This window comes from Cibotium barometz, chromosome 57 (assembly GCF_041138505.1).
Source record: "Cibotium barometz isolate CiBa-2024 chromosome 57, ASM4113850v1, whole genome shotgun sequence".
Classification (NCBI taxonomy): domain Eukaryota; kingdom Viridiplantae; phylum Streptophyta; class Polypodiopsida; order Cyatheales; family Cibotiaceae; genus Cibotium; species Cibotium barometz.
The window spans coordinates 34,749,941-34,762,758 of NC_141102.1; the positions used below are offsets into that span (position 1 = coordinate 34,749,941).

At 46.0% G+C, this 12,818-nt stretch overlaps 1 protein-coding gene across 2 annotated transcripts in view; it reads right to left on the bottom strand.

Moving 5' to 3' along the window:
- Positions 1–12,818, bottom strand: part of LOC147606690 (GATA transcription factor 26-like) — a 56,308-nt gene that overhangs the window by 22,532 nt on the left and 20,958 nt on the right. For both annotated transcript variants that reach the window (XM_086791683.1, XM_086791684.1), the window contains 4 exons: positions 5,594–5,953; positions 5,042–5,489; positions 4,445–4,517; positions 4,175–4,272 (listed from right to left, as the gene is read on the bottom strand). In XM_086791683.1, the coding sequence (XP_086647809.1) occupies positions 4,175–4,272; positions 4,445–4,517; positions 5,042–5,489; positions 5,594–5,953 (979 nt within the window). The remainder of the gene's footprint in view (positions 1–4,174; positions 4,273–4,444; positions 4,518–5,041; positions 5,490–5,593; positions 5,954–12,818) is intronic.

Sequence of the window (12,818 nt, forward strand, 5' to 3'; positions counted from 1 at the left end):
GAAGGTCGGGGTCTCTTGCGAGGGCAGGCCTTGGCCAGATGGCCGACCTGCCTGCAAATAAAGCACTGGTTCGGGAACCCCGAGAACTCCACTCTCTGATCAATCCATCCCCCCCCCCTATCCTAGGTAGCTGAATGACCTTCGGAAGGAAGGAGATGTCAGGAACCAAAACTCTGATCGAAGGTAGCCCAGCTGCTTTGGCCACCACTGAAGCTGCTGTGGGGCCAGTCTCTAGCACCGAACCCACCAATGCTCCTAGCCTAGAAAGGAGCAGAAGGTACTCACGGCGGAGTACAGGGAAGCAAACTGTAACATGGAAAAGGCGCTCTCCCTGCTCGGCCGCTGCTGGGTCAAAGCCATGCTGCCAAGGACTGAAGAATGCCTGAGCACCCCTGATGTCAAGGGGACTCATGGCTAGGACCTTGGCCACGCTCTGGGCTGTCTCGAACTCGATCTAGTAGTGTCCACGGCCCAGTAGCTGAACGTCCAGGATCTTGCCCACATCTACAAGAAGGCGAGCCTGGAGAAGATCCCGGATCTCTCCTCTGCTGGAGGGAGTGCCGACTATACGGCAGATGGTGGAATGTGCCTGGAGGCGTTCCACCTCTGCGGCGAGGCTCGCTTCCTGTTCTGGCGAAAGAGAAAGCCTGATGGGAGTATCCTCAAGGGCGGGCGAGGGGGCTGTGGGAGAGTCCCTCTGAGGTGGGGCGGGAGAAGCCTCCATCAGTGTCTGAAGCTATGTCGAAGGCGGAGCAAATGCGGAGAGTCCTGCAAGGACCGAGCTGCACACAAAGGACGGAGGGGGAAGGCGGAAAGCAAAAAGAAAAACCCAAGGGACGGAAAAAACAGAAAAAAGGAGAGGGGGAAGTAAGGCGGCGAAGACAAAAAAAACCCCAGGGGGGAGGCGGAAGCAGCGTGAAAAAGGGGGTGGGGAGGAAAATAGGGCGACGATTGGCGAAAGGGGGAGCGGGGCGCTGAAGAAGGAAGGGAGGGCGCGAAGGAGAGGAGCAGGGGCAGGGGACGGCGGGCGCTACAGCGCTGGGACGCACAGGACAACCCGACGGGGGAAGGGGGGCAAACGCGAGGGCAGGCGGGGGGGGGGGGGGGGGGGGGGGAGCAGACGCGAGGGCGGGAATGGAGGGAGGGCGTGCAGTGAGCGCGAGCAGGGGGGGGGGAGCGCGAGCTTCAGCCAGGTCGGCCGAGGTCTTAACCAGCCTCGATTTAATTTAAATGGTAAGCTTCCGGTACGGTGGATGAGGGACCAAGGAAGCTGCCTATGAGTGAAGCGTTAGGTGACCTGCGAAGGATCCTAGAGGGTGCTGACCATACGGTGCTCGGGCTCTGGGTCGCCGAAGATACCCACACGTGCGTCGGAAAAGATATTGGAACAAGGAGTAAGAGTTGTTTTTTGAATTCGGGCATGGATCTGGTTGATTGACCTTGCTGGTCCTCAACGGATGAGTCCATGGCTCTTTTATATGGATCTGTTGGTTGATCTTGCTGATCTTCAACGGAGATTCCATTTTGATTTTTATAAGTGAAAATATTGCCGGGTACTATGAGCTAGGAACTATCGAAAAGACCCCTGAGTGGACAGGTGGTGAGCGTTCTGGTTGCCAATGATGCCATAGGTACACCGATAAAGAAAAAATTAAAAATTAGGATTCACCCGGACAATTATGAAGGATTATGATCAGTGATACTATAGTTTTATTAAAATATTGTTTTAAAGACAGCTGAATCTGTGAAAAAAGCAATTTCATATTGGGTGTATAAGTAGTGTGACTAGTTTTAAGTTTACATGAATATCCGGCTAGGAGACCTGGGAACTCTTTTCCCTGGTATCTCGGACAAAACATAACCAAATTCTTAATTGGATCCCATCACTACAGTGGTTGGGCGGTTGGCTAACCCACGGGACTGGATGGGGTTAGGCTCGACTGATGGATCCCTAAAATGAGACTCAATTCTGTTATGGTACGATAGATGAAGTAAATCCCGGATAAAAAATTGTTCTAAGGAAAAGAATCAACAACTGTGCCTCTCAATGAGGAAAAAAGTGTTGGTCTCTATGATCCAAGTGCAATCTTTTCCTTGATCTAACTATGGGACTTACGGGTTCGGTCAAATCAGTTCAGTTAGTTAAGGCTCTTGACTACGTTAGAGTAAAATTATCCTGGAGGAATCGCCCGTGCTTTCCGGGCGAGGGAAGTTTTTCCGGGTTCGGTTTTGGAAGAACCGAGGGATTAGTCTCTTGTCCGGATATCCGTGGGCGAGGCCCCGAGTGAGGGACCCTCCCCCACGCAGCAAGAAGTGCTACTTCCGCTGCTAGCACCCCTAAATTCGTTGCGCGGTGGGGACAGAGATCTTTCATATAACCTTAGGTTGTTAAGTTAAAGACCTTGCCTAAGCTTTTCGAAGAAGGGACGTCGCCTGTGTATATGTTTTTTTCCCCGAAAAACGTCACCTACTTCTGTGCGCCACCTGTTGCTGTCTTTGAATAGCCACACAGCCTGTATAGGAGACCACTAACCATGATGTTGCTCTATCTACAGCCACCTTCACCTACCGCTCAAGCCCTTGCTTCACCTGCAGCCAGCATTTTGCATTGCAACCAGATACTCGTCGCTTGATCCACACCACCATATCCAGCTGTCTAACATGTGGCTGCCTGGAGGAAACCCAATATAGAGACCAGTTGGGGGATACCGATAGTGCTACCCACCTCCTAATACATGCTACACACCAGTGGGGGGATACCGATAGTGCTACTCACCTCCTAATACATGCCCATGATGGTGCGCACCCTACCTGTGAGCAGTTATACAATGCCACAATTGCTCAGATGACATCACCTGTGATCCCAAAGCCAAAGTCATGAGATGAGGCAGGCCCGTGCAACTTGGTCAAATGCTCTGTGTAACTCCACGAAGCAACATAAAACCTTCTGCCTCTGGTCCAAGCCTCCTCATCAATGAGAGCTCTAGGAGTGAAAATGTGGTCCAAGGTGGAATGGTCTCATCTAAACCCTGCCTGCCCCTCAATATAAGAGCTCTAAGAGTGAAAATAGGAATGGTCTCAGCTAAACCCTGCCTTCCCCTCTCCACATAGACTTGCCCACTCGGCCTGCTCACTGGTGTGTATCTCAAGCGCTGATCCTCACACCTTAGCCATCAGATGGCCCATCATGATGGTCCAATAGTTACCAATGTCCATAAAGCCTCTCAAGCGCTGATCCTTACACCTTAGCCATCAGATGGCCCATCATGATGGTCCAATAGTTACCAATGTAGGACTATGGTGTAAATGGTTCAACATGGGGGGAAGCCTATACATAGAGCCTTATTAAATAGAGCCTACACATAAAGCCTTATTAAATATATTGCCCATGATCAGTGCCAGTATCTCCCAGCCATATCTCCCAGCCACAAGTCAAAATCTCTACTTGGAGGCTGATCCTTGGCTTTACAATTTAATTGCTTCCTTCAGCCGGGAAGTGGTGAAGGGGGTGGAGTTGGTAGGGTGGGGAATGCAGAGATGGCAGGTTGGGGTTGGTTGGGGACATCATACAAAGTGGCCACATAGTTCTTCCAAAGAGTAAGGTCTTGGATGGGACATGGTGATTTCTTTTCTGGGTGTTTCATCCATAACACTTTGGAATTACTACTGTAGTGGATACTCAGGATATCTTGCTCATGCCTGTTCTTGCATCACTCCAAGCATCGATACTCCCTGCATGTTTGTTCCTTACATAAGCAGATTGCCTCTAGTTGCTCATGCATGAAAATTTCCTCTAAATGTGTGGATATACCTAGCTGTAAGAAGAATACTTGTTGCTGTGCATATATATTGCTGCTGTACATTAGTCTTGTTGTACAGGCTGCAAGGAAGATGTGATTATGTGAAATCATACTATCCTTGAGAAAATTGCAACTCCTCTACTTCTACTTCTACTTTTTTCTAACCCTAATTAAGTGGCATTAGAGCTAATCATCTCTACCAGCTATATTTTGGCTTGTTTTGATTTTCCTACTTTATGCTTCTTGAGAACAATTCTATCAGGCGCTTAGCTAGTAATCTTAATGAAAACATACCAAGATAAATATTTAACAGATCTAACCACAGCCACAAATAAACAGCAAAAGATCCTCACTAAAACAAACCACTCAATTACCTGTCATCCAGTACGTCTGCTGGTGATATGTGCCTCACTAATTGATGTTGCTCTTGTTCTGTTAGAAGACCCATAAATGTATCAGAATTGATTATATCCTGCAAAGAGCCGGTAAAAGCTGTTAGTAAGTGAGGAAAAAAACAATGTACAATATGTCAATGGAAATTTCAGGTTACTTCCCAAAATAAGATCAGATATGAAGTCATCTTTAACTGTGAAATCCTAGAGAAAAAAATGGGAACTTTGAGTAGCGGGACTGCATGGATTTACTTTCAGTTCCACAAAGACCAGCGGTGAATGGCAACTTTGCAAAACGTCACGTTTATTGTAAGGAAAATTCTCTCTGCAGATTCCAACACCCAAACTTTGTGAGTGATTGACACATTTTATAAAACTGTTTGAAACACATTTATGTATTTATTCATTCATACATAAAACCAATTTTTTTACACACACACATATATATATCGATAGATAGATAGATATGTTTTGTGTGTATGTGTACACATGCGTGCACACACACACACACAGTACATATATCACACACACACACATATACACGTATAGATATACATATACATATAGTACATAATTATATATATATTTATACTTATATTCATATGTATGGTTGTACTTACATTTATACTATATTATATTATATTTACTTTTAGAATTTATATTTTTATCATATACACAAACACACCTACTTGCATGCGTGTGCGTGCATGTAATATATACATGGTCACATACATCCACACACACACACACACACACATGTACATGTGCATGCACAAACATACAAAATGTCCCAGAATCCTCAGGGTAGGAAAGGCATAGCTTCACCGGACAAAATGCAACTATGCTTACAGAAGAGTTTTGTTTGGCAACCAGCTTCTGACAAAACTTGTGCAACCGGCTCCACTACTCCTTGCTAACTGCTTTGTTTTCTCTTTTCCTCTATGCTTTGTGCTTCGGTCTAATAAATGTACACCTGGACTGACTTCTCTGGTAATATCACTCTTCAAAGCAACTGACCGGTCCACTTCCTTGTTATCACACATCAGTGAGCTTGCTTGGGATTCTTGTGCAAGGACTCTGGATACAGGCGGTCGGATGAAAACCCCTCCTAGCCCTATTTCAACTGTCATTGATGAAGGTTTATACTCAACCAGCAAATCCTCTTCAGAGGAATATTTACACACAAAAGGTTCTGATAAAGGGACGGAATAAGAAAATCTCTTTGCATAGGGTCGATGCCGGTGCATGATAGTGCGCCTTTTTGAAGGAACATGACATCCCCATGGAGGCCAGCACTCTGCATGAAGTCAGATCAAACACGAGAACAAGATCAAAAAAAGCTTTAGGAGGGCACAAGCACACTTAGCAACACAAGTATACAACTGATTGTTAGAAGAGCACCTGAAGCTCTGCCTGCTGTCACGGTATGTTGTGCACAACTTTCTGAAAATGAGATTCCCGATCCTGTACTTGACCTGGTGCTAGCATCCTCCTCAAACACCACGCTCATGTTATGATCCGATCCCGGATAAGCACAGTAGAACTCAGAAAACCCATCAGAAGGCTCCTTCCTCTTGTGAGAGCGATGTTCATTAATCTTCTGAGGGGCTGGGCCTTTCTTTGTTGAGCCGCTCTTAAGTCCAAGACCTCCTGAATGCATTGGCATGTAATTTACCAGAGTGCCTTTTGTTCTCCACCTTGAGCCACACGCATTGCAAAGTACAGGTTTTTCTGCTGGACCATTCCGCCATAAGGGGGTGGCTGCAGAAAACCCACCATCTTATCAGAAAGCTTAACTTGTTAATCCATTGTCATGAGAAGAAACACTAAAGAACATACAAGAATTTAAACCCCAAGGCCATTGTCACGCACGGGCTTCCTAATCATATGGGGCAGAGTTGCTAATTTTGTTTGGAGGGATTTGGGGCTTGTGTGGACAGCCAAAAGCTATGTTTTTTATCACATGGTATGGCTGGCCGGACCAGTGGTTATCATGTGTTTGTCCAGTGTGTATTGAAGCCGGCTTTGTGATGGCTGGCTCCAGTGTTCATTACCACCGTTGGCTAGTGGGGCTGTCTATAGCATGGGCTGGACATGTCGCAGATGGCCTCTGTGTGTCTTCAAATGTGACTGCGCATACACCAGACTTGGGTCTTTGGGACTCTACGTATTTGTACTTGATATGTGAATGGAAAATCTCCAAGTTGTACATGCATTCACATCATTCATGGTTGTTTGTGAGTTAGACAAACTACAAGTTTTGTGACCTATTTTCTTGTGCTGGGGATGTGCTACTATGGGTTAATCTTGCATTGCCGGACTACCATGTGCAAGACCGTGTGCTTGTAATTGTATGTTGACTGGTGGTTGGCATTTTGCAAGGATCAGAAAATGGGCCAAGAAGTGTGGCCAAAAAGTCTCAACTTTGAGACGTAGACCAGATTTTGTGAATTGGGCATGTTCCCACAATTTCAATTTTTTTCCCGACTAGCCTTAGCCCCAAGATCCTCCCGTAGTTACCAATTTTCACCTCCCGTGGTGCTTTTATACGCCGATAGGCGGCATGCCCTTAGGCGATGCCGCTAAGGAAGCACACCTTGTGGGGTTTTGAACCCAAGAGACAAACACCTTCACCACTTGGGTTATCACCTCATTGGCATGTTCCCACAATTTTTAACCATGGGCACCCTCTTTTGGCAATTATTGGCTGTCCACCCTCCCAATTATGTCCACCCTTCTCCACCTGACATTTGGCTAGTTTCTATCCTTGGAAGCCCTTCTTTCACCTAACCCCACTAGTTCCACATGCACAGGACGTTTTTGAAGTTGATTTTGGAGGGTGTGGAGGTGTTGTACGACCAAGAAACAAGACAGAAACCCTAATTTCATATTCACACCTGGATGACCCAACCCTAATGATGTACGACCAGCTGCAAACAGGTTCCTCATGCTGTCCTTGACCTCTCCACAAAGTTTCATCGGCGGGAGATGAGCCAAACTCCGGGAAATTAGTATTTATCAGCTATAAATTAGAAAGTATAGGTGAGGGGCAGCCATCTCATGCTTCTTCTTGGTGGGAATCATCTATGTACCAAGTTTCATTGCGTTAAAATGCCTAGATCATCTGCAAATCAAAGTTTTAGGGCTGGAAATTAGGGTTTGTAGGTTTTGACAGCATTTTCACTTATTTGATGAAGCCCTAGAGTCCCCAAGGCAAGGAAAACAAGTTGTTTTTTTTGTTACAAGGCTGAACCAGCATTAGGGTTTGCATTGTTACCATAATTAAGGTTTTGGAGCCATTTTAGGGTTCCATTGGAGGCCCCGTCAAGGGATTTTGGCTGAGAGACATTTGGATAGCCCCCAAGCACTCTTTGGGGTGCTATGCCACACCTAAAACTTTGGAGTTCTCCCTCAATGCTGTCATCTAGGCGGTGGATTGTCTCTTGTTCATTCGATGTCATTTGAATAAGAGGTTGTGCCTCCCCTCTCTCTCGCTGTGTAGCATTTGTGGGGAGTTTTCTCTCCATTTGGGCGGAGGTTGTCCCTTGTGATGTCACTAGGATGAAGGGCTTTGACCAGCTACCTTCCATAGCTACCTAGATGGTCAAGGAAATTCTTGTTTTACTTTGTATTCATTATGCAATTGGAGATTTGGTGCTTGGCACCCCATACTTGTTCATCACTCTATTGGACTATATAATTCCCGGGAGGAGAGAGGGGGGGTCATCGCGGCCCATTCAGTCCCTAGTGTAGTCTCTTGTGCGTTTTGAACAAGTGCTAGAGGAGTGAGTGTGTCGTGGAATCGTCTTTTCAATCATTTTCATGGTTTAATGTTTAAGTGTATTTAAGTGACAATTAAAGTAAACCCGACTTCATTGGCATCAAAGCCAAGGTTTTTGCTCTCTTACTAGGTGTACTTGTCACTTTTGCATTTGACATTGGATTGTGAGTGATTGGTGGATGATGGCTGGCCACTCCACATTACGTGTGGAGGAATCTCCAAAGGGCTGTCTTGCTATCCATTTGGAAATGGAGCACATGACAGGCTGTAAGCCTATCTCCGTGCCATTGGATCAGAATGGAAAGTTGAGTGCAGATTCAGGAGAGATTTTGGAGGATCCTACTATGTATAGGCGCATAGTAGGAAGCTTGATCTACATGACGATCACCAGCCTAGATTTGAGCTATGCTGTTGGGTTAGTGAGTCAGTTTATGCAGGTTCCTCGAAAGCCGCATTTGGATGCATTGAGACGCATACTGAGGTATGTGAGGTCTAGTTTGCATTGTGGACTATTTTATGAAACTGGGACAGAGATATGTGTACATGGGTACACAGATGCTGATTGGGCTGGTAGTATCTCAGATATAGAAGATCTACTAGTGGCTTCATGTTTTCTTTGGGGAGTGCTGCTGTGACTTGGAGCAACAAGAAGCAGCCTACAGTTGCTCTATCCAATACAGAGGCCAAGTACAGAGGTGCTGCTATGGCAGCATACACCACACGTGTGAAATGTGATGACTTGATTTGATAAGTTTTTAATGCTAAAAACAGCAGTCATGAGCACATTAAAACAGGCCAACAGCAATAACACCCATCGACCAGCAGCCTGAACCCATATATAAGCAGCAGCTCAAGCCTTGCATAAATCATCTCATTCTTCATCATATCCTGCAGTAGACAAGTGCAGAAGCATGTGTGCTTTGAGACTCTTGTCTTGTCCATACATCAATCTCAGCCAAAAACTCTAGTGCTTCAGTCCTAAGTGTCAAATCCCCTCGGATCCCCTCGTGATCGATCTTGGTTCGAGACTCGAATCCTGCAAACAAACAAACAAACAAACAACAAGGGGGTGCAAGCCTAACTCACCTCCCAACCATGACAGCCGTGGGCAAGCCCACAGTCTTGGCTGTCCCCACCGAGCCACGAGTTGAGCTAACTATGATGACGTACCGACCAATCTCCTCCTCGCGACGTCCCATGCCGCCACGAAGCTGCCCTCGCGGGCCTCGAGATCGTTGCCGGCCTCGGCTGCATAAAGCAGGTGCACGTCTGCACTAGATCCAGGCTCCAAGACCATAGAGCTCTCACAAACTTGCAAGATTCTCTATATCCCAATAACTAACCTTGGCCACCCTTTTATAGGCTCTTGGCCGGTCATCGGGCGTCCACACTTGGGCGCCCGCCCGTCCATACTTGGATGCCCGCCCGTTAGTATATCCCTAACTCAGCTCGTCAATCAGCCTGCCTAGTTCCAAGCTTCCCCAAGCCTCGAAACTAGTCTTGCGGTAATAAAATCCATGGAAATACTTTCTCATTTATTACCTGGGATTAGCAAAGGATGCAACAACCCAGCCTGTCTAAAGCGTTCAGCTTTATTTGCCTGACAAATTTGATACTTGAGAACATAATCTTCTACATACCCGTTCATCTTTGGCCAATAAAAAGTGTGTTTCACTAACGAAAGCGTCCTGTGTACCCCAGGGTGTCCAGCAGAAGGGGCATCGTGACACTCCTTAAGAATCTTGGACCTAATGTCCGGGATCTGTGGTACACAAACTTTGTCATTACCGAATAGTAAAACATTCCGAATCATCCACTGGCCTCCTGCAGCCTGAATGGTAGATTGCTCAGTCATCGAGTCTTGGTCAATCAATGAGCTCTCATCCTGGATCTTCTGCTAAAATGGACCAAAATAACTATCAATCCTGCAAAGCCCTCTCAATGACTGAAATAAGTCAATAGAAATCTCGGTGAACGACAAAGTATTCACCTCTCTAATTCGACTAAGCGCATCTACAATACTATTCATGGACCCTTTCCGATAACGGATCTCAAAATCAAAATCTTGCATTAAATCCGCCCAACAAGCTTTCCTTCCTCTCAAATCATCTGCATTACTTCTTACAGGTGGTCATGGTATGCACTCATGGATCATTGATTCAGGTGCCTCCTTTCATGTCACAGGTTGCAGAGACTTGTTTGTCAGGTATACTGCTGGCAATGAAGGAGTGGTTTATTTGGGTGATAACCATGCATGCAAGATTCTTGGCAGAGGTGATGTGAGGCTTGTGTTTTCAGATGGCTCACAGCTTATGCTCCATGATGTCAGGCATGTGCCTGAGATCAAGAAGAACCTGCTTTCTACTGGACACCTTGATGATGCTGATTATGTTACCACATTTGGTAGTGGAAAGTGGAAAATTAGTAAGGGCTCACTGGTTGTTGCCAGAGGCTCTAAGGTGGACACTCTTTATTTTATGCATGCAGGTGTTTGTCACCATGCTAATGTAAATGCAACCGAGCTGCCGGAAATCTCTGTGGCATAGCCGGTTCGGACACATGAGTGTCAAAGGAATGGAGCAATTGTCTCATTTGGGTTACTTGCCTTCTCTAAAGTTTTCAAGTTTTCAGTTTTGTGAGCATTGTATATATGGTAGGCAACTACAGTGCCCCCACAAGAAAGCTCTTGGACAGAAAGATACTCAGTTAGAGCTTGTGCATACAGATGTATGTGAGATGCCTCAGCTTTCTTTGGGAGGGGCAAAATATTTTGTGTTTTTTATTGATGATGCCACACGCAAGGTGTGGGTCTATCCTCTTCGTTTGAAGAGTGATACATTCTCAGTGTTTCAGAAGTTTGTTGCTCTTGTTGAGAATCAAACTGGCAAAACACTGAAGGCTTTGCGTTCCGACAATGGTGGAGAGTATATGTCCAAACAGTTTCAGGACTTTTGTGATGCTAAAGGCATCAAGAGGGAGCTCTCTACTCCTTATGATCCTCCACAAAACGGGACAGCAGAGAGGATGAACAGGACCATTCAGGAGAAGGTCCGTTCTATGTTGTCACATGCTGCATTACCTCATGGTTTTTGGGCTGAAGCTGTTATGACAGCCGTTCACCTTATAAATAGGTCACCTAACACGAGGCTTGGTGGGAAAGTGCCAGAGTGTTTGGTTGCCTTGCGTACGCAGGAAAATGCGCACCAAACTTGATCCTAAGTCTCACAAATGCATATTCCTAGGATATGGTGACAGAGGTGAAATGGGGTATAGACTTTGGGATCCCATGAATAGAAAGATCATACGCAGCAATGATGTCATTTTTGATGAAACATGCATGTATAAGGAGCCTGCAAGGCAACAGGAGCCTCGCAGAGTCATCTTTGATGATGATGGACATCATGGACAACAACAAAGGGCTGTAAATCAGCCATTACAGCAGGAAAACCAGCCCTTAAATGGTGCTGAAAATGGTCCAAATGGACAGCCAGAGATGGCAGAAGATATCCCTATGGATATACCACAGTTAGAGGAGATACCGGGCATGATTTTTCAGCCTTATGGCATGGAACAGGAGCCACCAATGGGTGATATGCAGGCTGGACAGCAACCTGCAAATGATGGTCATTGGGTACGGAGGTCCACAAGACCCTCCAGAGCCCCTGACAGGTTTGTTCCAGGGGTTGACTACTCGATGCTTACTGACTGTGGGGAGCCCTCATGTTATAAAGAGGCTTTACAGAGGGCAGACAAGGCTCTATGGGAGCGTGCCATGAAGTCAGAGATGGATTCTCTGCATAAAAATGGAACTTGGAAGTTGGTGCATTTGCCTGCAAGCAAGAAGGTTTTGCCATGCAAGTGGGGTTTACAGGCTCAAAGTTGCATCAGATGCAAAGCCAAGATACAAAGCCAGGTTAGTGGCTAAGGGCTTCAAGCAGGAATATGGTGTGGACTTTGATGAGATCTTCTCTCCAGTGGTCAAAATGACCACACTTAGAGCTGTGTTGGCTTTGGTTGCGCATGATGATCTGGACTTGATTCAGATGGATGTGAAGACTGCTTTTCTTCACGGTGATCTCCATGAGGAGATATATATGCAGCAGCCAGAGGGTTATGCAGTGAGTGGAAAGGAGAAGCTTGTATGCAAGCTGAAAAAGAGTCTTTATGGGCTCCAACAGGCACCAAGAGAATGGTATCATAAATTTGATACATTCATGAAATCTCAGAAATTCAGGAGAAGTGACATAGATCACTACTTATACACCAAGAAAGCTTTGGATGGCAGTCTATTGATCCTCATCTTGTATGTTGATGATATGTTGATTGCCGGGAAATCTCGTAAAGAGATGGATGCCTTGAAGCAGAGGCTGCATCAAACCTTTGATATGAAGGATTTGGGTGATGCAAATCACATTTTGGGTATGCGGATACTTCGGGACAGAAATCAGCATGTGTTGTATTTGTCTCAGAAGGAATACATTGGCAAAGTCTTGCAGAGGTTCAATATGGACGGGGGGAAGAAGACTAGTACTCCTTTGCCTCCATATGTGAAACTTAGTGCTATGGACAGCCCACAGTCGGATAGTGACAGGGCTGATATGGCCAAGATTCCGTATGCTTCAGCTTGTGGCAGTCTCATGTATGCCATGGTTGCTACTAGGCCGGACATTGCATTTGCAGTGGGAGTGGTTTCTAGATATATGGCCAACCCTGGCAAGAAGCATTGGGAAGCAATGAAAGGTGTCATGAGATACCTGAAGGGCACACAGGATAAGTGCATTTGCTTTGGCAAACAGGATGCATTAATGCATGGTTACACGGATTCGGATTATGCCGGTCATCCAG